At 38.2% G+C, this 25,525-nt stretch overlaps 2 protein-coding genes across 3 annotated transcripts in view; one reads left to right on the forward strand and one right to left on the reverse strand.

Moving 5' to 3' along the window:
• PLPP1 (phospholipid phosphatase 1) overlaps nucleotides 1-11,688 on the forward strand; it is a 68,896-nt gene extending 57,208 nt beyond the window's left edge. For both annotated transcript variants that reach the window (XM_062599047.1, XM_062599048.1), the window contains exons 5-6: nucleotides 9,169-9,345; nucleotides 11,251-11,688. In XM_062599047.1, the coding sequence (XP_062455031.1) occupies nucleotides 9,169-9,345; nucleotides 11,251-11,376 (303 nt within the window). In that variant the 3' untranslated portion in view covers nucleotides 11,377-11,688. The remainder of the gene's footprint in view (nucleotides 1-9,168; nucleotides 9,346-11,250) is intronic.
• Nucleotides 11,562-25,525, reverse strand: part of MTREX (Mtr4 exosome RNA helicase) — a 45,609-nt gene continuing 31,645 nt past the window's right edge. Inside the window, exons 19-27 of the mRNA XM_062599046.1 lie at nucleotides 23,165-23,293; nucleotides 21,577-21,687; nucleotides 21,067-21,255; nucleotides 19,172-19,335; nucleotides 17,864-17,969; nucleotides 16,570-16,626; nucleotides 15,997-16,159; nucleotides 12,161-12,265; nucleotides 11,562-11,831 (exon numbers count right to left, since the gene is read on the reverse strand). Coding sequence (XP_062455030.1) covers nucleotides 11,779-11,831; nucleotides 12,161-12,265; nucleotides 15,997-16,159; nucleotides 16,570-16,626; nucleotides 17,864-17,969; nucleotides 19,172-19,335; nucleotides 21,067-21,255; nucleotides 21,577-21,687; nucleotides 23,165-23,293 — 1,077 coding nt within the window. The 3' untranslated portion in view covers nucleotides 11,562-11,778. The remainder of the gene's footprint in view (nucleotides 11,832-12,160; nucleotides 12,266-15,996; nucleotides 16,160-16,569; nucleotides 16,627-17,863; nucleotides 17,970-19,171; nucleotides 19,336-21,066; nucleotides 21,256-21,576; nucleotides 21,688-23,164; nucleotides 23,294-25,525) is intronic.

The raw sequence follows: 25,525 nt of genomic DNA on the forward strand, positions 1-25,525 counted from the left end.
TAATTTGGACTGTGTCTTCCTAGGAGGACACCAAATATTCTTTACTCTCCAGCATTTACAGTTACTTAATATTATCTCTCCTAGCTCTGTTGAGTGAGCAGTGTTCACCTTTCGTACATGTGGTAGTTATTTGGATGACAGCTTTTAACCCTAAAGGATTAACTCCTTTGATATCATATAAGACTTTTATACTTTGATAATGGTTAGCAGTTTCTGTAAAAAATTCTGCTAGTCCCTGCTCAGAAGTCATTTTTTAGAAAGATTATATTGAATTTACATTTGGTTATTGTTTTATATTTTCAGTCTGTTCACATAAAATCTTTACTTGAACTGGTCTTGTATAGCTTGCTATATGTGAATATCTGGCATTAGAAGAGACATGGGGAAAATACCTAATGCAAATCAGAGGAATACATTATGTTCCATAAGACATTTGACAAACAAGTTCTAAAAGAATTGTACAGTAAAAAGTATGCATTTGAGTAGCTTTGGGAAACGTGAAGTTAAAAAGCTCATTTAATCCACCTATTTAAGCTAAATATTTAATATTATATATCATTGTTATCACTCCTTGCAGAGATCACTGCGTTTTTAACTGAACGTTGTGATACCATATTCCTGTCAAAGTCATTGTCCAGCTAGCACAGTTCACGAAGGGCCGGGTTTTCAGCCTCCTTCTAGGCAAGATTTCTAGTTTCTTTTGGTTTCCTGCTTGTTATTATAGGAAATGATTGAACCTTAGGAAAATCTCACTGGCAGGACTGGCAGGCCAGAAAGCTGTGGAGAGTTTATTTTGAGATTAGACCCAAACTGACCTGCCTAGCTCTGCCAGATAGACCGAGCCGTTCGGTATCTGTGTTGGGACGTTTTTGCCAGCAGCGGAGCTTTGCGTGGTGGTGGAGCAGCAGTGGCGTTTGGAAACCTTGTGGCCTATTGCCAGATGCCGAATTCCAGAGAACTGCCCCCCCCCCCCCCCCCCCGACTGCTCCTTCTCCTTCATGGCTAGCTGACCACTTCTCTGCATCAACAAAGCCAGTTTTATCTTGGCTTGGAGAACGGGAGGATAAGCATAACTGAATACCTCTTCTAGCAATGTCCATTCGGGGGGGGGGGGGGGGGGGGGCGGGGAGGGGAACAACAGATGAAAAACCCACTCCTTCCTGAGAGGGAGGTTCTGAAGTTATTCGTAACTTTTGGCCTTTTTTTCTTTTCTTTTTTTTTTTTTTTTTTAACTTTTGTGTGAAAGCTTTAGTAAATTAAAACGTTGATGGTGCGCTTTGTCTTCAGTAGCACGAATGACCCTTTCCAACTGTTTCAGTTGGCAGAAGTGAGTGTAGCTCTGAGGATCACACTGCTGCGAGGGAACAGATCTTTGCTGTAGTTGGCCTGAGCGCTTCGCTAACTGTGCCTAGCTGGGAGCGGGTAACTGCGGCACAAACCCTGCCGAGCTGCTGGGCTATTCTGGGCGCTGCAGCAGGCTCACGTTGCTCAGTTCTGGGGTGAAAGGGGATGGCAGATCTCTAATATGTAACTGGGGTTGCTGTGAAGCTGTCTCACAGTTCACTGGGAAAGAACACATTGTGTTCCCTAGGAAATAGGAAACTGTAGAAAAAGAACTGATGACTATTGATATTTCAGTGACTGGACTGACAGCGCACTCACTTTGTGGAGAGGACATAGCTAGTATAGGCTAAAGCATAAAGGAAAGCAAGGCCTTGGCTTTTTTTAGTTCTCATGCTTTTAACTTTGCCAATCTAACTCTGCTCTTGAAAAATTTCTTATTTTAATTGTTTATGTTGGAACTGGAGGATGAGTGAGACAGTACCCAAGTAAGAGCGTGTATTAGCACAGCACCTTAGGTACGCTACCATGCAAATGGACATATCTGCACGTTTCCAAGTACTACTGGCTAGAGCTTAAAAAAAAAAAGGCACTAATATATTCCTGCTTGCTTGAAAGTTGGACTACAGAATCTTAAGCTAATGAAATTTCTTACTGGAAATGATATTTTACTTGGCTGTAGCCTTGGGCAGTACCAAGCATGTTCCTTGGAGCAGAGATGAAAAAAATACAGGGTAACTAGTCATGCTGTGAGGCTCAAGGATGGAGACTCATGCTTCTCCTGCTTGCATGGTTTCCTAGTGTTCATTTAATATCAGTTTTTAGACTGTTTAATAGTAAACAAGCCAAGCAAAACTACTTCTCTACAGAGTGCCTGGAATTATAGCTGGGGGTCAGTAGTGATGAGATTCTTGTGAGCTGGCTCCTGTAGGACTGAGAAGAAAGCAATGCTTTGCAGTGCTTGCATTCTTCTGTTGAAGATTTCTGTAACGTGATAGATGCAACAGAAAACTTTTTCATTCAGCTGGAAGAATGCATTTGTTTTTCTCTCCTTAGAAAATGGCTGAGTACTAGCATTTTCAGTGGAATTAAAAAGTTACTGTTTATCCTACTTAATGGTAAGATCATATCAATAAACAATTCTTTCTGCAATGTACAGCCCTGTGAGGCTGGAGGATTAAAAGCAAACTAACTCCTAATCCAGTAGGAAATGTCTGCACTGAGTACAGTGTATTTCGATATTGATTTGAGAGTTTGGCTATTAACCTAATAAGACCAAGGTTTTTTTCCTCCATTTCGTAGGAGACAGCTCTTGCACAACCTCGGTTGTCTTTTGACAGCAGCAAGCCCTTATCTTAAAGGGACCAGCTTAGTAAATATTCTGACTTTTCTTCCTAGTCTGGTCAAACTTTTAAAATCTAATTCGTCTGCTGAATGGACCAGTTCCTTGTTCCAGCTCACCACATGGCTATTCAAATGTCAGTGTTGGCACTGGGGAGGCAGCAGGAATTCATGGTTAGAGAGTCAGAGGAATAGGGTGTCCCCTTCAACAGCAGCCCACTTATCTCCATCTTAAAGTAACTGCAGACCTATTTTTTTTTTCCCATTCTGGTAAAGAAAAACGTTAATTTTGAGATGTTGCTTTTTTTTCCTTCTTTTTCTGCCCTCTGAAAATAAAACTGAAGAGCAGACAATATTGCAGGCATAACAGACTGTAAACATGATTTTTTAAAAAAATGAGATCACATTTGAAAGGCAAAATAAATCTGGGAGATTGAGAACTTAATGTATTTCTTGCAGAACCTCAACTCATGACTGAGTCATGAGTTCAGCTACACTTTCATGGCGCAATAATGCGTAAGAAAGCTTTCTGTTCTGATGCGAGTCTGTTGAAAATGATGGAACATAGACATTACTCATTAACTTAAAAGCTTCACATCAAACAAAGGCTGAACGTTGATTTCTAGTCTGCAGGCAGTGTCTTGTTAGTTCATGCCTAGAGCTCTGTTTATTCATATATATACATACACACACATATATACAGTGCTAGAAGTATAAAATGAGCTGTTGTATTCTACATTATGTAATGGTTGCATGAACAAGGTTGTGTGTGTGACAGTTATGCTGTCTTTCAGTCAGTCTTGTGGCTGCTAGCCATTGTTTTGTTCTAAAAATTGCAATCTTTGTTCAGTTTCCTGGATTTCTTGAACTGTTTGTATTTTAGCTAGCACAAATCCTGGAATTCAAAAGTGGCTTATGGGCTTTATGCAAAGGAATCTTTTTAAAGTTTCCTATACATGCAAAAAGGGAGTAGCTGTTTTGCAAGTCTTCAGGAAAGAAAAAAACCCTAGAGGATGTAAAGGGGGCTTTTCTCTCCTTTGTTACCTAGTGCTAACAGGGCAGTGATGTTTCAGCCTACACTACTAAACTTTTGATCGGAAATGGAACCGGCAAGGTCTGTGGTTCAGCAGGTCTAGGGAGATGGCTGATAATCCCTACTTCCAAATGCTTTTTGCTGCATTAGGCATTATGCAGGAATCCCAAGGTGAGTGTGTGTGTGTGTGTGTGGTTTTTTTGCTTCTCTCTGATCTTTCCTATTGTCTTGGAGGATCTTGCTTTAAAAATGCTTAGTTCCATGATGCTGATGTGCAGACTCCATGTCTTGTAATTTGCAGTTCTGTTGTGGAGTCACCTCTCCTCACAAAGGCAATGCTAATCTGCATCCAGCAGCTGCTGGAGTTGGAGGTTGGATAGTCTCTCTGGCCATCTGTGCATCTACACAGCTTCCTAGTGGAAGACCATACAGTCTCAGGAGGAGGACTGTCTGGTAAGGATGTCCTTGGGATATCCACAGAGACAGAACATCCCCAAAACCCTCAAAACAAAGATTGACAAACCCCCCACAGCCTTACGTTAATATATTATAACATGCAGACCTAGGGATGAGAATAAAGATTTGAGAATCCAGACACAGTTGTAAGATATGAAAGTTCTGTCTGAAGGGCAATGCCGATGCCTCCTGTGCTTTCCTTTTTCCTTCTGCCACTTCCTCATTTAACAAAACAAAATCAAAACACACTACTGCCTAACTCCTCCCTCTACCCTAAATTCCCAAAGCTGACCACATACATGTGTACACACACTTGAGGTGGCTTAAGCCTTACTATTTCTGAGCTTTTTGGTTTGGGAAAAATCCTTGCAGTGGATTTCTGCAGCACTGATTTCTGCTTGTGGCTTTTGAGACTTTTTGGGTCAACTGACTTGCTTTTAAGTATAAGCTTTTCTAGCTGTAACCAATAATGGATCCAGATACTAATTATAACTGCAGTAGAATCTTGTGCTCTTTAAAAGAGCACACCAGAAATCACACAGGGTTTTTTTTTTTTCTTATGCTCAGGTAGACACTGAGAAACTAAAAATCAGACCATGGTAAATGCCAGGTCTGTTTACTTGCTCTCTCTCAAGGTTTGTATGACTACTATCTTCCTTCAAAGTAAAGCTTATCTCATAGGAGAAGTGATCTTCTGCACCTTTCTCCTCTGGACTTTGACCTCTTCTACTGAGGCAGATTACAGAAGTGCTGTTGGATTTCCCTATGCAATTTGGAAGTTTTTCCTCTAGGAAAACTGTATTATTTCTCTGGTTTGCCATTAGCTTCATGACACTGCGAACATAGTAGGATTGATTTCCTATTTGGGGGAAAAAAAAGCCAAATAAAAATGGATTTCTATTATTGAAACATCTTAGGGGACTGGGAGTACAGGAGGACTTCCTATACCCTAATAGGCAAAATCTTTTACACTGAGGGCTTTTAAAGTAATAGAAATTTGGGGGAGGAGGGGAGGATGAGAATGTTTTGAATGAAAAATGATCTAGAAGTTTTCAGTATTAAAAACTAATTTTTAAAAATATGACCTGGGTTAGTGGAGTAAATCCTGGTGGATTTAATAGAATTTTGTGCCCTTAAGGTAGAGATGTGAGATGTCAACTGCTAGGAAACTCTTGTGAAGCCACATGATTATACCCCCAAAAGCCTGTCTAGGAAATAGAAGACACTGCCCTTTTAAGTAGACAGGCATCTGCATATGTATATTAGTGCTGCCTTGGTGGAAAGGAAAATACTTGAAATCATGCTAGAAACCTTTAAGAGTAGCGAATAATTCTGGAGTTGCAGAGACCCTTCTATTCATGTCTGTGGCTTCTTCCTAGAAGCCACAAAGTGCTTGAGAGTTTCTCTCCATTCCTATGAGTATTTTTAGAAATGAACTACTAAACCATAGATTAAGAAGAAATTTGTGCTCAGGATGTGTGGTGCAGAGAACATACTTTCATTATAGAGTAAGCATTAGCTGGTGAAAAACTACTGGAAATTATTTTATCCAATTACAAGAAAGTTTCTGTGAAATGGATTTGTGCACTTCAGAACAAACATTAAAAACGAGAGGATGGATGAAGAGTGAAGAGAAATGGATTGTATTTGAAGGCTCCTATTTCTGAAATATCAAAGAGGTTCTCCAACAGAATGGCAGAAAAGATTGTGGGGTCAGATAACTGTCTCTGATAGGAGCATGTTACTACCAGAACAGCTCTGGACACTTGTACTGTATTCAAGGAAACTTGATAGCCTCACAAATGCTTCTCGGCAGCAAGTGAAGTGCTGAATGTTCTTGAGCAGGCATTACAGCAGTGCGACCAGATAAATTTTTGTAATGGTTCTGCTGCTGCTTCAGTAAATTAAGTTTTGGTTGGAAAGCTTATTCCTCTCTAATGGAGAGGCTGGGGGGGGGGTGGGGGGTGGTAGGGGAAGGTAGGGATTTGGTTCTGTTTCCTGTGGTGATGCCTGCTCTTTAAGTGACCTCAGAGAGGACCAAAATCAATCTTGAAAATTAGCAGCATGCTTCATATAGAGGGAGGGATTCTCTAAATGGTCTGATTTTTGCCCTGTATTAATCAGTAGGGTTAAAATAGTAATGTGTTTAATATACATGTGTCCTGGTGTTAAGCTACCTTGTGCATATAGCCTTAAATAAAGGGCTCTTGGTCATACTTCTAGTATCAAGCTTGCCTTATATTTAATGGAGCTATAAGGCAAGAGCTGCTTCCTTTACTCTCTTTAAGACTGTTTTATTCTCCTGTGCAGTATTAACGACCTGTTCAGCCCAGAGCTGTTGCTGTTGTCTTTCTATGAGTCATGGTTGCAGGAAGAGTCTTTGGGGTGGGGGAGCAATAGGCCTGAGCCTATTAAAAGTAATGTTGGTTTGAAGCCACCTGCTTAAAAGTAACATGGAGTTTGCCATTGCAGTAGCTGGCTTATGAGAAATGACTCTAACAGGCAATATCAGAAAACACAATTGTAACTCGAACAGCTGTTGCTTCTCAAATTAAATACAGCAGTGATCAGTGACGCTGACACTTCTGTGGTAGTGTTTCTCACTTCCTGTAGACTTACTTTTGGAACATAAATTTCTCCCCTGGTAGAGGGTGCAAGAAAGGCTTCAGGAGTTTCCTACAGAGTTGTTGCTGTGCAAGTCTGCAAGCAGCATCCAGGATTGATTAAAGCCTATAGCTAACTGCATGACTTCAACAGGTCATAGAGCAGCTCCAAATCTAGCTGTGACTACAGAGATTACTCTCATAATGCAGGAATTAAATTTTCATGTAGATATTACATCAAAGTTTCTTGTTCACAGTTTTGTCAGGCAGAAAAAAAATTAAGACATTTGCCCTTGAATATGTGCTGCTTAAGGGAGATTCAAAGACTTTCTTTTTAACAGATCTTCTGTGGACTGGCTTGTGAAATAAGTTCTTATGAATCAAATTCTTCAAACCTTCTTTGAAGCTTCCCCCTTCAGAAATAAACCCAATTTCCCATCTATCTGCAGTTATATAACTTTTTCTTCTTAATATGACTGTAAAATGTCTTTGCCAGATACAGAAAATGCTTACATGGAAAAAACTTACTACAGCAAGATATTTTCAGCTGTCTTCAGCGGAATTTGGTAGGAATAGGGGAAAGGGGAAAGAACAGCCAATATCAGCTATTTGATATTGGCTGTTGATCTGTAGACCACCAGCGTGTGCTGAAGACCCACTTCTGGTCACACATGCCAGCAGCCTTCTGGTCTACTGTTCGTAAAGCCAGAGGTGGTATCAATGTAAGAACATTAAAACACCTTTTCCCCAAACAGAAGTTAAAAATTGTGTGTCATACAATTCTTTCAAGGTGGCTAAACACTGTGTTTTCCTCCTTTTTCTCCAGTGGTGAAATTAAGACCCCCCCATATATATGCAGACTGACCACTACTTACAGGAAAGGTTTATTTTACAGTTCAGGCTTAGCTGCAGTTTCTTCAGAGTCTGATTTCAACCTGACCTTGCTATTAAAGGGAACTAGTTATCCGTAAGATCTTTCTGACATTCCATTTATAGCTGAGAAATTCTGAATGTCAAAATTATGATGTAAGTTACTCTGAGAAACCAACTAAACATTCCCCAGACATTTTACTTTGGAAAGTAGCACCTTTGCTTGCACAGTGCATGCTCTGTGTGTGTGTTGACACTGTAAATGTAATGCTGCTTCAAGGTAGCCATGGCTTTTGAAGTTGGCAGTGAAGGGATTTACCAGAAGGTCAGTATGTTTGTCTTGGTGCCTGAAGCCTGTGTTTTAGTTAACTGTTATGACATTGCAAGACTGTCAGTTAAGGTCTTGTACCAGAACTGAAGTTCCTAGATGGTACTAAAGAGATACCATGTTTACCAACAGTGCAGCTGTAAATTATACTTAACATTTCAAGTGTAACTATGTAGCCTTTTTTTGGTGACAGAATTAAGTTCAGAATAAAGTTAATGATGTATTCCAGATAGACTGTGGTAAAACTCTTCTTATGGCTATGTCCTAGATGGGATAAAGCAGCAGGCAATGTCTTAAATAGGTTAGATGGGAAGGTAATAAAGTTATGTTTCATGGAATAAGTTTATGAATCAACATAAGCAAAAGCATAGATATATATGGAATATAGCTATAGCATGGCTGAGGAGAGAGAAAAGAATGAGAATTTTGAACATCCACTCATTTACCAGAATAGTAAAATGTAATCACTGAGGAATTCAAGCTATATTAATACGCAGCTGGAAAGGACAAGAAGTAGATTGTTACATTAAAACTGAACCACAGCAATGACAACTGAGGAGCATGACTATAGAGCTTATTAGTAATTGTGTACAAGTTAGTTGTGATACTTCTCAACTACAGCTGAAATACTGTGCTAGAAGTTGATAATACTAAAGGTGGCTGGAATGGAGTATTACACTAAAAATACTGATTCTGTATAGGCTGTATGTGAACTTTTATACTCAAGCTGCTAATGTGCTTCCAGCTTTTAGCGCAAGATAGGGTATCCGTACTGGGAAGACTGTCCATTTAAACAGTTGCCAGCTATTCTTTGTATCAGGAAGAGATACTTAGCTGTAATCAATGCAGGGGTAATGGCTCCTTAAACCACAAATGGTTCTGTTTATTATCATTCCTTTACCCTAAAAATAGTCCCTTTTCACACTGGTACAGAGACAATATGCTTTTTATATACTGGGTCAATGGGATAATGTTGAGTAATTTTACAGAACTTAAAAAGTGACTGTCAGTCTGCCATAACATATTTAACTGTTTAGCACTTTGAATTTACAAGAACATAGCATTTACATTTATGGATTTGTGGTCATAATTGTATCTCTGAACATGAATTTCAACTATCATCTGAACAGACCTGAGAAATATGTAACTGCTCCTGTATTTACTATATTTTATAACCATTTTTCTTTCATCCTCAGCTTTACCTTCAGGCCAGAATGAAAGGCGACTGGGCAAGACTTGTACGTCCTACTCTACAATTTGGACTTGTCGCTACATCTATCTATGTGGGTCTTTCACGTGTTTCTGACTACAAACATCACTGGAGTGATGTTTTGACAGGCCTCATTCAGGGAGCAGTGGTAGCAGTCCTCATTGTAAGTAATTCATTAAGAACTTTTCAAAATGTTGCTTTTATAAACGGTAACTTAGACTTAAAGGCTCTGTTCAGAGGAAAGCATTACTGTCTTCCCAAAACTTTGAAAAATTCTTGCAGGGAAAACGGCTCCTTGAACTGGGTATAGCAGTAGTACTGTGGATACTGTAGCAGGATTCCTGGTCAATGAGATAGATCGTGTTAAACAGTATGAAACTCTCCCTGTGCAAAAGTTGAATTCAGGTAACTGAGATGGAAATGGCCAAATACAAAAAAGCACCTGGATGGGTAGCCTCTCTATACCAACAACTTTGTTTCTAGTCAGATCTTGTATCTCAACTATAATAGCAGAGGAGAGCTGTGTGAGAAGAAAACAAGGCATAGTAAACGCTCAAAAGAGGAGGCTAAGGCTGAGGACAGCATGGAAGTGTCTTTTATCAGTTTAATGGGAAACTAGGACCCTTCACCATTTTTTGTAAATTCTTGTTTGGGTGCTAAATGGGTGTTTACAGCAATCATGATGCATGCAATCTCTTAGCAGTACTGATGAGTCCAAGAGGCCATCCTAAGTACCAGGAAATGTGCCTGGTTGACTTAGTGGCAGCCAGGCTGTTACCAAAGTGCCATGACTCACTGACTCACTCACTCATGGGACAATCTGGTTCAGACATGAACTAATTGAGGAACTAGTACTGAAGACTTCTTGTTTTGATACAATCTCAATTCCTATTGCAAAGAATGCAGGGAATGAGAAATGGCAGGAATTGAAGAAACAAGGACACCTTCATTAAGGCAAGCGTAGTGAAGGGTGCTGGCAATTCAAAGGATTTCTACAAGAGATGTTTGGTAGCGTGAGAATGAGGGGAAGGTGGCATTGCAATGAAATGGAAACACTTCTTTGAGAGGTTTGAAGCCTTACATACCTATAGATACAGAGAGGTGAGGTGGAAGTATACTAGGGAAGCAACTGGAAATGGAGCACTGAGCTGAGTGAATTTTGCATTTAAGAGGAAAACTGAAACTGATCTAATGCAAATGAAGGAACATGCAGGTTAATGAGCTCTGTGTAGACTGAGACTTTGGTCTCCTTAAACTGTGTCCTGTAATTACAAAGCTTGAAGTGGAAAGAGTTGGCATAGGGACATCACCATGAAAGAAAGGCTTATTTATTGCACTTCATGCACTACCCTGCTCAGCATTTCTACTAAAATGATTTAGTGAGGTGGATGGGATGGGAAGAGGTGCAGAAGCAGAGCAAGGTACCTTAGTTGAAAGATGAAGGAAGTGAGGTGGTGTGTTAAAAGCAGTGCAGGAAAGGGTAAAGTAGGCAGAGGCAAGCTGGCAACTGCAAAGGCCAGCTGAGAGCACATGCCATCACCTCACAGTGCTAATTTGGGACTTACTGAGGAGAAGAATCCAAGCTTAGTGAACTAAGCTTGAGTGATTCTTGTGAGAGTAATGGTGACTGACTGCTCAACACTTGCTCAGCTAAATTAAAAGCTCTACCTGTATTCTGTTTTGTTCTATGCAAATTCTGGAATAAATTCAACCATCTATTCCAGGTGCATCTTGCTTGTTAAAACCATTAAAATTGACTGTTGTAATATCTGATGCTGACAAGGCAGATGGAAGCAGTAGAGCACAACCCCTGAATTTGGCTTAAATCATTAATGGCTAAGTGGTCACCTGGAATACAACAGATTTTTCTCCAGCTACCTGGTAAGGGACAGAGGCTGGAGTTAGCTGTTTTGAAACAAAGTCTCATATCAAAGTAATGTTCACATCTGTTTAGATTTTGCTATCTTATTTTTTAGAATGTGATTTGTCTTTCTGCTACTACAGAAGCATTTGCCAGTTGTTTCCAGTTTTACAACTGCAGAAGCTTAATGCTAATTTGTTCACTTAGGTTGTGTATGTGTCCGACTTCTTCAAAGTGAGAGGATGTACGTTTCAACCAAAAGAAGATTCCCATACAACCCTACATGAGACACCAACAAATGGAAATCACTTTGGCAGCAATCATCAACCATGAAGAAAGATCCACCTCTTGGAAAATGATTCCAAAAGTCTCTATGTAATATAAATAAATGCCTTTAAGGGACTGCTGCTGCTCTTGGATGCTCACTTTACCTGTATATAGTAACACTTACCACCATTATGTATATCTAAACTTTAAATTTCTGTTGGTTCAAGCTCTTGCTTTAAAAAAACCAAAGCTATTCAAACTGTAAATTTTTATTAAAAATGTGGTAACACTTATATTACATACTGCTGTTTGTACATGCCTTGTTGAAATGGTTGTGGTTTAAATACACACAATTAAAAACTGAATGTCTTGACCTGAGATGGAAGTCAGGTGTGAAGCTGATGCTAACTGAATTCAAAACTGTTCACTTGGGCTTGGGGATTGATCCAGTACAGAAGATACCTTCAATTACAGATACAGGCTTGCAGCAAACACAATATCTCTCTTGATCTTTGTAATCCCTACCAAAAAGGAGAAAGATATTAGTGTCCAGTAATGCCATGTTCTCTTCCATAATGCTTATAGACACAGGCAACTAATAACATTTTTTAATAGAGAAAGTGTTCCAGCAGTTGAATAGAAGTCGTTCCAAATCCATTTCGGATACAAGCACGGTACATATGTCTGTATGCATATGTACGAAGTAGCAGTCCCTATTTAAGTCAAAGTTGACACCCATGTTAGGTGTTTACAGAGAGAACAATGATGAGCTCTTCCATTAAGTTAGTAGAAATCAAAAACAAGAAGTTGTCTCTTCAACAATACGCTTTTTGTATTCAATAATACTTACCCTCGGCAAACTTATTTTCCAACTCTGTGTTTCCAATGGCTTTTGCAGCTTGACACATCTGTCGAAGCAATTCTTCTAGCCGTCTCATGCAACGAATTATACTACCTGTAGAAAGAGTGAGGGATCACGTTTTATGTGCTCTTCTTCAGTTACTTAGGCCGGGTTTGGACCAAGGCAATACTTCCTGTACTGTTCTGGCCAGTGCTGTGCAGAATTTTTCTAGAAGCTGACGGTAAGAACAGCCATCTGCCTTAAACAAGTTCAGTCTAGATCAGTGTTCTGCTTAACAATACCATTCTCCATCAGCCATTTTCTTGAAGCTTTCTCTATTTGCTTGTGCTGTTCTTTTTCCACTTACTTATCCAGACCTCCCTCCAATGCATGTAGGTGTCAGATGTGCAAGTTTGCTGCTTCAAGAGGGCCTATACTGACCCTCCGGACTTAGTTCCTCATGGCTTTTTTTTGATTGGAAGAGGCAGCAAACAGCCTGCCTTAGATACCTGCCCTGTGCTGCTCAAGTGTCTGTAGATCACTACCGTACCTACTCAAGTCTGGCCCCTTGTCCAAGCTGAAGAGCAATTCCACAAGTAATTCCATACCTGTCGTCATTGTTGTCTCTCTCCATTTATTTATTTTTATTTTTATTTTATTTTTTTTGGTTAAGAGTACTTTTTGTTTTGAGATAAAGGCACCAGAATTGCACCTAGTATTCCAGGTAGATAAACTATAGCTTTCATCAGCTATTGCTCTGCTACTTGGAAAAAAAACCTTCAAACAGCTATAGTTTTAACTGGATGGGAAGTAAGTTGCAGCTTTTGCTACCCTTTTGATATACATGAAGGCTTGGTGTCCTGCTTGCTTTTTCTAAGTTCAGTTTACAAAACTTGCAGGGTTTTTTGTAAAAATAAGTCTTAAGATTAAATTCTAAAAGAAAGTACTTAATAGTCTAAACTGAAATTTAATCCTCTATTCTGATCTTTTGGGTTCCTATACAACTTAACTGACAGCTTACTTTAGTACATACAAGTTTGCTCTTGAAAAATCTGCACTGTAATGCAATTCTCACCTTAGTTTCTATTACAATTAAAAACACCTGCCCAATCATCATCTTTTCCAGCTAACATCTCAAAGCCACCCAACTCACTGTAGCAAGTGGCACACAATGAGCATAATATTTAAGTTTTTATACTGGAATGCAATTAGGATGCTGTTTGGTCATTTTGTCCAGCATCATCACAGAGCTAGAGTCTAATTAGTTAATGTGACATAACTGTTCAAATACTAAAATCCACATCTACAATGTCTTAAAAAAAAAAAAAAAAAAAAAAAAAAAGCAAGCTGCGTTCCTGCTCTGGACACAGCAGAAATACTGGCGCTACACAGACCTTTCTTACCAAGCTGTTGTGACTGTGTTAGGATGTTCCTGTCCCATAAGAAAAGACTTCTGAAAAATAGTATTTGTATAGCACCCCACCTTATGTCAGATGCTGCGGTAGGAATAATCTGTGTGAGGAAAACTACTGCAAAGGCATGAAGTGAAAAACATGTGGAGTTTATCAGACACAAAACACAAATGCAAAACACTGGCAGCCGCCGTGAGCACAGCCACGCTGCGTTCTGGCAGGCCCCGGCTCGGCTGGTCTCTGTTCAAACAGCCGAGCCTGACAATCATTCCAGTGGGAATTCTGGTGGAAACGGCCACACTGTTTACACACAGCATAACTGGGGTTGTTGCAGACATACTTTGTTGTACATAAAAAAAGTAGGTTTGGGAATAAACGACTTGCTTATCTATACTTTCTTCCACAAAGCAAAACAGTCAGTCATTCAGGAAGCAATCAATAGGCTACTCAGCTCAGTTTTGCCCTTCTGCCCTACTGCTTTAAAAAGCTGTTCTAATTCCAAAATTTCAATGCAAGTTTCAATTTAATGACAACTCACTTTCACTAGCCAGTCGACACTACTCCTGTTTGTGGTGAGGATGCTTGCTTTCGGAGCAAATAAGCACTCAGGCTTATGCCACAACACAAAAGGGAAACCCTGCACTTAGGGGGTTTCAGATACTTCGCTGTCACCAATGATAACACAAGAGAGCTCCATCTATTTTTAAAGCCTCCGCTATTGCTAGCGATGATAGCAGCTCACCATCAGACTCGAGTTGTCTGTTAGAAAGTTCTGCTAGTGCCCGTTAGCCTGGAAAGCAGAACAAAACTGAACATCAGACCCTCGGCCATGAACAGCGCAGTCTTTCAGAAGCCCTTTTAGTCGGTTTGGAGGGTCATGAAAAGCTAGTTTCAAAAAAAGGCCAGTAGCTTCCAACGTTCCCTAAAGGCTGGACAGCTCTCTGCTTAATAAAGATTTTTACACAATGTTGAAGTTGGGACTTCCTATAAAAGTAAGTCATTACTGCTAATTCTGCATTGCCCACAAGGCAAAATATACTTCCTTTTAGGGCTTTCATAATCCACCAGAGAGTAACAAACATCATAAATTAACACAGGAAGCATTAATATCTTAAATGAAAGTTTGTAGTCAAAATTCAAAATAAGGACACAGTATGTAGGGTTTTTTTTATTTTTTTTTTTAATCTATTTGAGATCTTTAGGGCTATATCAAACTGACATGGAATTCTGTAACACTACGTGGCATTTAAGGTAAGGGTAACTGACACTGGAAGTCTGCAGTGCTCTCCTTCCTGTTCGACAATGCACAGAAAATCAGCCTGTTGCAAAGTGAAGGGAAGAATCATGTATCAACCTCTGCCACAAAAGCTGAATTTCTCAAATAGGCCTGTAAGATTTAATTTTGAGTGAGCTAGCACTGTTCAAACCAACAGAAGGCATGCCGAAGAGCCTAGGACAAAGCTGATAAGACTATTCAACTAAAATATGTTAAATGGAAAATATTACTGTCCTTGAGTATTCAGACCACTCAAGAGATTACAGAAAAACAGAAGCCAGCTACTGCTTCCCATTTTGTGTCCCTACTGTTCAGGATGACTCTGCAGTAGATAAAATTTCTTCTAACAGCGTAAGTCACAGACATTTATTTCACTGGGAGGAATCTGCTCAATGCAAAATCAAAGACTCCTAGAATTCCTGGTGGTCACAAGAAACCTGGTTTAGAAAGTTCCTGGGTCTATGCACTGGATTTTCAAAATACAAGAATTCCTTTATTTAAGGGCTCTCACCTGCAACTGCATTCAAACGTGGAAAAAGCATTTGAGACGCAATACAAGGGTGACAGTAATAACTGCAGAAAGGGCTTTCAAACATCAGTCATTACACACAGACTTGTAAACCTGGGCACCCATCTTAACATTCTCACAACTTTCAACATATCTGGTAAAAGAACAAATTAGGTTTTTCATTCTAATCTGACCCTCAGATGAATGTTTTGTCTTTTTAAGAAGTATCTGGGCGCTAAGTCATACTATTTTTAAAATAATGAAAATGTATTTTCAGTATCTGTCCTCAAGAGGCAGTTTGTAGTATTCCACTTTTATGAACCAAATTAAATCAAGTGCCAGGCTACATCTAGACTTTTCAAATACACGTACTGCACTGCTATACTGACCCGTCCAAAACAGAGATTTGGTTAACAGCTCTCACTTCTATCATCATTAACACAGCATGAGGAACAAGATATATTAAATTAGTAAACAAACCTCCTCCTAATTGGTTTCAGCCACAGAAGAAATGGATACTTGAATACATCTGAGTTAAGAAATTATGATCTATTATAAGGCTATGCAGAACTCAAATATGACATTGTTGTATATGGTACGGAATCATCATCTCTCACCTCCTAAAAAATAATTGATTAAAGTAACATACCTTCAAAGACATCAGTCATTTTGCAAATGTGAGCAAAGTTGGCTCCATTTGCCCATGTATATACAACATCCATTAGGTTGGGTCTGAAAGAATTTAAGTAATTTTCTTCATCAATTTCCAGCTTTGCTTCAGCTGAGACCTTGGCGATTCTTTTAGCACATTCCTTTAAAGTACAATATTTTAAATTTATAATAACAAGCTTAAACAGATTAAATATTTAATCAACAGAAAAGGTATTGCATACCAGATCAACATTCCTTTTCTATGTGAAATTCTTCAAAATCAGAAAGCAAGCCACAGCTCACATTATTATTTAAGTCTGCCTGCACTAACAACTTACAGTGTAGTAAGCAGACTAATACAAAGTTCTTGAAAGGATGTTCTAAATTAGCATAACAGTTTACTGCAAATAAAATAACCCAGTTTTAAACACTGCAAAACCACATGCAGTCATTGCCAGTCAAATGCACTAACAATTGAAAATCAAGTCTTCATCCTGCACTCATTATACGTATGCTTTATTCATGTTAGCGCTAACAGTGAGTTTGGCAAGATTTTTGTTGGACAGATTACCTGCATTTGACGAAGTGGTCCTGCCAACTGTTCTGTCAATTTGGGCATTTCACTGGACTGAAATAGAAAATATTAAATAATCTCATCTGGACTCCCATATATTTGCTTTAAACCAAATTAGATGCAAAAAAAAGATTTAATGTGCAAGTGCCATCCTAAACAATTCAAATGACATCTCAAACAGGTTTGCTGAGTTCCCTGAAAACAAGAATACTAATTTCTCAAACTAAAACAACAGCAGGACACAAATTTTTTCATACAGTATCCTCACAGTGAGAAGAAGATAAAAAAGCATCTGTTTTCTGAACACTACCAAAATTCACTCTATTTATCTGCTTTGGTAGTTTCAGACTACCAAAATTAGAAGGAAGTATCTGCTGCATTAGCCGTGTTACAAGTTTGTCTTTAAGAACACAAGAAACAGGACTCTTAATAGAATAACTTAAACATCAATGGTTATAAAAGAAAAGCTGGTTATTCAAGTACAGCAACATTTTTGTGTCCTACCTATGTAGACTAAGTACTACTGTTGAGTGAACCACAGTATTTTATTCTCAGATTTAATTTTATGTTGCTTATGAACAATGGCTTACATAGACATCCCTTCCACTAACCAAGGACAATATATTAGCACCTGCTACTTTCTGTCTTCAGAATCAATCCGAGTGATAAAATCTGCTAGCCATCTGCAATGATACTTCATATTTTTTGTGTTTTTCTGATGCTAATACTTTCATATAGCTTGCAAGGGGGAAAACAAATGCAGATGTAAATGCCCATATTTCTGCTTTTCATAATATACAGTCTGGTTTTAACAGCTCTTTTGATAACAGTTTGAGATCAGTGTGATCTTGCCATTTCCATCAACAGGTGCGAATCACATGACATGAACAAGTCTCAAAATTAAAAACACCCCCACCGCCACAGTGTAAGCAGCAGACATTGTTCAGTTTCTCCTCTGAAATCACCATCTTTTGAATTCTCAGGAAGTTTGTTTGCAGATGTGTGTGTACATACTAGCCTGTGTGATGAGAATCTGTTTATATTGTCTCACTGCATGAGAAGGAAACAGCTACAGATGCATCACAGCATGTTAGCCATGAAGGAACGCACCGTAACACTAAAGCTGCAATACTTTTCATTAGTTCAAAGGGAGTTAATACCAGAAAAACCTTACGAAAGGGTAAAAATGCCATGGCTTGTACTGCTATGACCAATTTCTGGAATTGAACTGAAAGCACCATCAAGTGCTAGAATATATAACTCAATATACATAACTCAAGATATAACTCACATTCTCTTGAAACACAAAACAGCTTAGTAGTGCAGTTGCCTGCTCGGCAGATAAGTCATTGAAGAGGCCATTAAACATCATTTCTGTCAATAGTAGTTCATCAGCACTGAAAAAGAAAGAGAAGAAAGCTTAGAGAAAAGACTCATTAGAGTCTTAAAAGCTTTTAATAAAAAAGCTTTTGAAATCAGTCTTAAAAGCTTTTAAATGAATTATTATTATTCCATTTTGTGAAGCAACTATATACATGCAAGGAATAACAGCCTCTTACTTTTACTTATTGGTATACCAACTACTAATGTTTTAAGGGGGGTGCCAAGGAAGAAGAAAATTAGAAAAGAGTTAAAAGAAATGCTCTTGAGGCCTTAGTGAACTATGAAGAATCTGTCCTGATAATTTATTAGAGTTATTACTAACAGTTTGCTTTAGTCAGTTTTTAACATATAGAGCATCAAAAGATTGAAGACCAGAGAGCTTAGGAAAAGGATTCAAATTTGTACTGTAGCTGCTCAAAAAAGACATTCAACTGGGTATTTCCAAGATAGTATCGAGAAGAGAAACAAAGTTGCTTTAATTTACTTATAAAACAAAGACTTCACTGTAACTTACAAAAGGAAATGTATAATCCTGATATAAAAGCCAAGCATACTATTTGGACAGTGTCAAATTGTTAATACAATTTTTAGAGTTTATCAGAAAAATAAACAAGATAGGAAAAAAAAATGTATACTTTTTTTTCTACTGAAGCCTGAGTTACATTCTGAAGTACTAAAGTCTGATTCCTGAGTTTCCGTGGAATCTTTAGGATATGTTGTTGGATATGTACCTGGTAAATGTATTACAGTGAAATGCATCACCTCCATAGGTTTGTTCCAACAGCCCTGTGGTAGCAGTTAAGCTGTATTCTGAACCTGTCAGTAGTTTGGTAATTGCTGACAATCACTGTTACACCCATGTTTGTTCTAAAAGAATACTGGGAAGTAGAACCATAGAAACCGAGACTATCCTCATTTAATACTACATGAAAACACATAATACTGCCTAAGCTGCTGGTTGCTACAAATAGCTATTGTTTTGACATTTTAACATTCATATTTTACTGTTAGTTTTATTTTTTATTGTATTTTGTCCTTAGGGTACTTTCTTTACTGCTTTCATCAGTATATTCCTTTTCTGACACAGATCGTGTAGTCTTAAGAGAATCCTTCTGCTGGTCTCAGAAAACTAAATATAAACCTGACATGTTAAGTAAAATGAGGACAGCAAAATGTGTATGCACGACAGTAACCACTTTGCACAGGAGCCAGTTACCTGCTGATTTCACAAGCCACTCGCCCTTTCATCTCAATCACATCCGAAGATGTGGCAAACCCCAATCTTCGCAAAACACGTTTACGGCACTTGAGTTCATCCATCTGTAAGACAGTTCTGGCTTTTTTCAGTTCTCGTTTTGCTGCTTTAATATCCATAGCAATCTGTGGGAGTCAAAAGGAGAGAAACGAAATATTGCTGGCTTAACAGACGCAACTGGGTCTACTATTTCAAAAGTCTAAGATTGATTCATTAAATTTGTTAAGCAGAAGGTTTGGGGGAAAAAAAAAAAAAAAAAAAAAAAAAAGCATCCTTAAAAAGCATCCTTTCCATTTACCTCCAGGGAATTTTGGCAAGTTTGGGAAAGGAAGCTATGTTATTTATCCAGGAAAAAAAACAAAAAGAAAGAAATCCTTAGCTGAGAAACTGAGCACTTATCTTTAGAGACCCATACTACGCCTCAGCTACCCAACTATCCAATCAAATATAAACCAAATGTATAATTTCCTGCCATCAGAGCTTCTCCAGTCTCATATAGTTTATCACAGTCACTATCAACATCCTGATACGTAACTGGTGGCTTCATCCTAATGCTTTCTTTTTCCTATTTAGGCTAAAAATTTCAGTCCTTCTGGTAACATGATATTCATTGACATAGTTTAACTAATTTATTGGATTTTTATATTAAGCTTTAACATGTAGCACCACTCCTCCTCTGTATCAGCTTGTCTCTATACTTAGGCCACTAAATTTTTCTGATAAGCCCCCTACCTTTTCTGTTGTTTCAGCAAAGAAAAGCTTAACAGAACATGGTGGCATGTAGCTTCTGTGGGGTCGCACCAAACACAAAAATTCAACAGGCATTACTTCAGATATCTTTACAATATCTTTACAGCTATTTTGAAGATGTTTCTACACTATAACCCAATAACTTTCCATTAGTGAGTATAGTAACAGTGAGGGTGGCCTTAGAGAAGGAAAAACCCACCTAATTCAGGCATATTGCAGAACATGGCCATAGAGTCCCAAAGTGGCTCTAAGAAAAGATAGTCCATGTTCAACATGGCCAGAGCAAAGCAAGGTCCAACCTGCTCAGCTGGACTCAAGCTGAATCCTACAATGCTACTCAACTGTTTCTATACTTGAGTACATCAAGTTATGATATTGAACAAGGCAGAACCAGTTCAGGTCCAATTTGCTTGCAGATGAGCAGAACAAAGAATGGCAGGTTGTACCGTACCAACACCCCTGCAGAAGTCTACTTGGTCCAGCACGTCTTACTACGTGCAACTTCGTGCTGCCCATGCCACAGCCACCTCAATTCTGTGAGAAGATTGCCAGAGAAACATTTTTTTCTGGACAACACAGAAACACGGCAGCTGCTTCTGCGCCATCAGTTTCCACCTTGTGGGGTCCAATTCTACACAGAATAAGCATACTGCTTCTAGGTTGGGCAGCAGCTCAGAAAGCAGCTGCACTATGATTTGTATGATACTCTTCCCAAGCTAATAAGCCCTATCAATACAGCTTTGTTCTGCACAGGCTTATTAAAAATGTTCAGTTTCAAATTCTTGTGAGCATTTTACCCACATTGTACTGTGCCATGGCTATTCAGTGACTAATGACTAGTGGCACTGGAGTAATCTTCTGATCCCTGGCAATTTTTTCTGCAGTTACCTTACCAAACTTACCTCCCAGCTTTATCACACCCCTGAGCCAACCAAGTGCACACCACTGACTCAGCCAGTTTGTTAGTAAGATTCCATAACATTGCTGTTTGTCAAGAGGAGTAAAACCAGGTTTGGCAAATAAGAAGAAAAGTAAGTAAGAAGGAACTATTACAAATTCTCTCTTCAGCTAAATATTGGGGTTTATTTTGTTTTGTTTTTTTTTACCTGTGCTTTTCTTTCACAAAGTTTGTATACAGTTTCCAAATTGGGATCATTGTGGAGAGGATGTGAATACATCCTATGCTCAAATGCCTCTACTTTTTGGATGACTTTTTTCAGTCCTTGATCTTTGATGCCCATGTCATCAATAGGGTCTAGTAATGGTACTCCATCAGGAAATCGCTTCTGTACCTCCTAAAAGGGGGGGGGGAGAGGGAATATATATAAACATTAATAAAAGCAAATAAAACACACTTTCAAAAATCAGCTGGCACAGTTATAGAGACATACAAAGCAGTAGTGTAAGCTTATGTAAAATTTAGCAGTTTTAAATCATCAATTTAAAGTGATTGTTTACAAGGAGAAACATTTAACATATCAATGGTTTCCAATCCCTTTTAAGAATCCAGCTGATGTGACACAAGCTTTGGACATATTTCTTTAGAACTTGTGTATGGTGTTCAAGTGCATCTCACTTATTACAGTAAACAGTTTTTAAATCCTAGTTAAACTTACTTGTATGGATTTTAACACACTTTGCCTGTTGTCAATAGGCCTCAAGTCTTTCGGTATGTAAAGTCGGACACTGCTGATAGCTGAGAGGAGATGCACCAAAACAGGAACAACCTATCAAAGAGAGTGCAGTAACTGATAAATTGGTATTTATTGTTATTGTTTCATTGTAAAGCTTAATTTTTAGTTCAATTCATATAACTGTTAGCAGTAAATGAGTCAGGAAGTTGAGCTTTGAAATAAAAACATAGAGAAGAATGAGCAGGAGAACTTGTATTCTTCTGGATTTTCTTTACATCTGGTTTTACTACAAAAGAAAAATGAAAATTGAAAAATCAAGAACACAGGAATGGATAAAAGAATATGAGAAAGCAGGAAGATGTGGGTATGAGATAAAGCCTTAATACAGAAGAGTAATCAGTTCAAACGGCAAAATTCTATATCTGGAGAGAGCCAGTAAGTGGAAAAACAAATCCAGTTTTTCTATTGCTTGTAATTCAATGCAGTAAGAGGTAGGCTTATCTAGTGAACATGTACCCTCACTGAAGATCTATATCAACTGAGCCTGTACTTAAACATATTTCTTAATTGCATTTCACTTAAATACACTGAATAAAGCAACGAACTGTTCTTCATGCATATGGAGGAAGACTCCATGTGCATATGTAGCTTTCAAAAGATGACGAATTCTCACCACTTTTGACAGTTTTTCTTGCCTTTTCCTACCGGAATACCTTACAATCCAAAACAGATTAATTATTGTCAGAAACATAACCAGGAATGTTAACAACAGAGAGTATCAAATAAGCAAATGCATGTTCATTAACATCAAAACAACTGAGAAACCATGAAGAATAAGTTCAGTATCTTAAGCTTAAAACAGTATTTGTGGAAAACCACCTGGACAAATTGAGTAACTATTTCTGATGTAAAAATCATAATGCGTTGTCTTGATACAGGGTTCCAAATCCAAATCTTCAAATAATGCAAGTGTTTTCACTAAGAATTTAAACTTCCTTTTAGAATGAAATGGACAGGCAAAACTGAAGGGGTCTGAACAGGGGAAAAAGAGAAAAGATGAAGGCTTCCCAGAGAACAGAAGGCATTCATGACAAAGTCCATACCTGTCAAACAGCACTTGAAAATTTAGTACTTAAGGATTATCAATCTTCTAACTAAATTCTCAAATTTAATAGAGATGTACATTATCTCAAAATTCCTGCACAAGTATCCTATAGAAAGCAGTTTGTAGACATTTTATCTGCAGATCTATATGTAGATCATTTTTATAACTATGTTCACATCACCACTGTTGTCTTCCACCTAATGATTTGAAATATTTGACAAGACAGTAAGCAAGTTTCAAAGCACTTCTGATATGCTAACAAATATACAGAAAATACTTTGTTCATAGCTGAAACATGGTTCCTCTGAGGTGAAACCAGCAACTGCTCGAGCGTTAGGTAAATAGCTTCTTCCTCTTATTTAACACATCAATCCCATGCTTTTACCATAGTTTGCAAGTGCTTTGGAAATTGACTCTTTTAGACCATACATAAGAAATTATTGAGAATAAATATTTATAACAAACCTGCATCTCTCCTTTCTCATCAGGTCTGGCTGGCTTTGCAGCCTCAGTAGCAGAATTTTTCAAACTCTCTTTGCTGCAGTGCAGTAGCACTTCAACTACATATAACGGGTCCAATTCACCAGAATTAGGCTGTTGAGGGCACAGAGAAAAAAGTTCATATCAATTGTTTTAAAATACGAGGGAAAATCGAAGAAACGCATGACTTTATTCAATATTAAAGGTATAAAATGAACTACTGCACTTCACAGTGTGCCAGCTCAATGCCTCAGTATATTTTAAACCTACTGAATGCAGAACACCCTCATGCAGAAAAACGCACACTAAAAACTATCCATTTCTGCACCTCCCATAATGTAAGTTAAGGTCTAATTGCTGTTTAAGGTGCCTCTGCCTTTTTTTTCCCAAACAAGTAAACACCATTTGTAACCCTAATGCAAAACATTCATCTGAAGGTTACAGTTACATAGCCATAACCTTTATGCTATATTGCTTAAAAAAAAAAAAAAAAAAAAAAAAAAAAAAAAAAAAAGACGGATTATTTGACTGGATCAGTGTGCACTAACATTGTTCAAATATACTCTACTACAAGCAAATATTTTAATGTTTTCTAATAGAACTAAATTATAGGCCTAAAACAGGCCTTGAAATAAATCCTTCTACATACTGTAACCCAGAATAAAGTATCATTAGCATCTGCAGTTTTGTGGAACACTGCATTTTGAAATTATGCTGGAAAATCATTTAGGGTAATTAACAGTGAACTTAAACAAGTGACGCACACTCTCGCTTTCAAATTGCATTGACCAAGGGTCAGAGAAATCGTAAACATATTGCGACCCTAAATGTCAATCTTATATGTATTCCTAAATAGGAAAAGGACCGCAGTAGAAACTATAATACAATGAAGAAAAAAATGATAATATAGATTGAATTCATCATCATTTGTGAAAATAAATCCAAATAAACAGTCACAGCCTTGTTCTTAATATGCAAGTGGATAAAGGTTTAATAGGGATACCATTTCTAATACTTGCTAGAGACATTACTACACTGAACACTAACGTGGAAATGCATCTACATCCCAGGACAAAGATGCACAAATAGGCCCATTAAAACAATAAAATAACAACTGCTTTTAGAGGTCATTTCTTTTGTCTCTGCTCATAGTAGGTTTACCATACAGATCTTAAAAGCTGCATAGTTTTAAGTCTATTCCATAATTTTCAGCACCTATTGTCATTCTTTCCACAGAACTCAGAAGGAAAAATTCAAGCCAGCTGCTAGAATGACTTAACTAAAAAAAGTACTGCTGAAGCCAGAACTATCTCCTTCAGAATGGACCACAACTGCAAGGCAAATGTTCAAGTCTAAAAGCTTCAACAACACTGAGATGGGCCAAACAGGGAAGGAAAAAAAAAAAAAAAAAAAAAAAAACTAAAATCTGACACAGATAGAAGAAATGCCTCCAGTGACACAGAAGCTGGCAATTTTACATGAAAGGTAGAGGCAAGAGGGAAATCTGTTTTAGTGCTCGAGTGGTTCTATTAAAAAAAAGAAAAAGACACTGTCCAAAATCAAAAGTTTAAGCAATAGTAGCAACAGACTACTGTTGCTATAGCTACAGGCTATTCCAGCATAGTCTTCCAGCTTAAAAAGAAAGAAACAACTTTCAAAAGGAGGACTGAAAAACAAAACCAAATCTCCTTTAATAATGTTCTGTATGCACGCATTTCTCTCATTCCTCTTTAATGAATATATATTAGGGAAGCACCAAAAGGTGCCACAATGTACAGGCACTACTAGAACTTGACAAAGAGACAACTTCTCATTTAGACCTAGTAATTAACTCCAGTGCTCTACCGCCAAAATTACAGTGAAAAGGCTACCACAGAAAAAAACACTTTAGTTTTCAGTCCAGCCAGGAGAGTAGCCTGTCAAGACTTTTCAGAAAGGGAGACTAAAACATGATCTCTGGATTTATGCAGAGACCAACTATAAGAACGTATTTTATAAAGGAAAACCAAACCTGACTTCCACCGCTTCACTGACATACCATTGGGTACTGGACTTCATATTTCCTTCCACCTTTCCCTGAAACCATTTTATTCTTTTGCTCTCTCTGTATTTTACCTTTCCAACCCCCAAGTCCCCACAACATTTCACAAGCCGGGTGATCCCATGTCTCAGGTACTAGCCTAGGACTCAAGATAAAATTCCCTACTCTAACACAACCATCTCCATAATGGTTCTCCATAATGCCGAAAGGTGTCGGTCTCCTGAAGTTCCCAACCCTCACTTGGGGCTTCTACAGATTTTCTGAGATTAGGTAACAGCATCTTTCCCAAGAATGGTTTAGGATTG

The sequence above is a fragment of the Rhea pennata genome, chromosome Z (genome assembly GCF_028389875.1).
Source record: "Rhea pennata isolate bPtePen1 chromosome Z, bPtePen1.pri, whole genome shotgun sequence".
Classification (NCBI taxonomy): domain Eukaryota; kingdom Metazoa; phylum Chordata; class Aves; order Rheiformes; family Rheidae; genus Rhea; species Rhea pennata.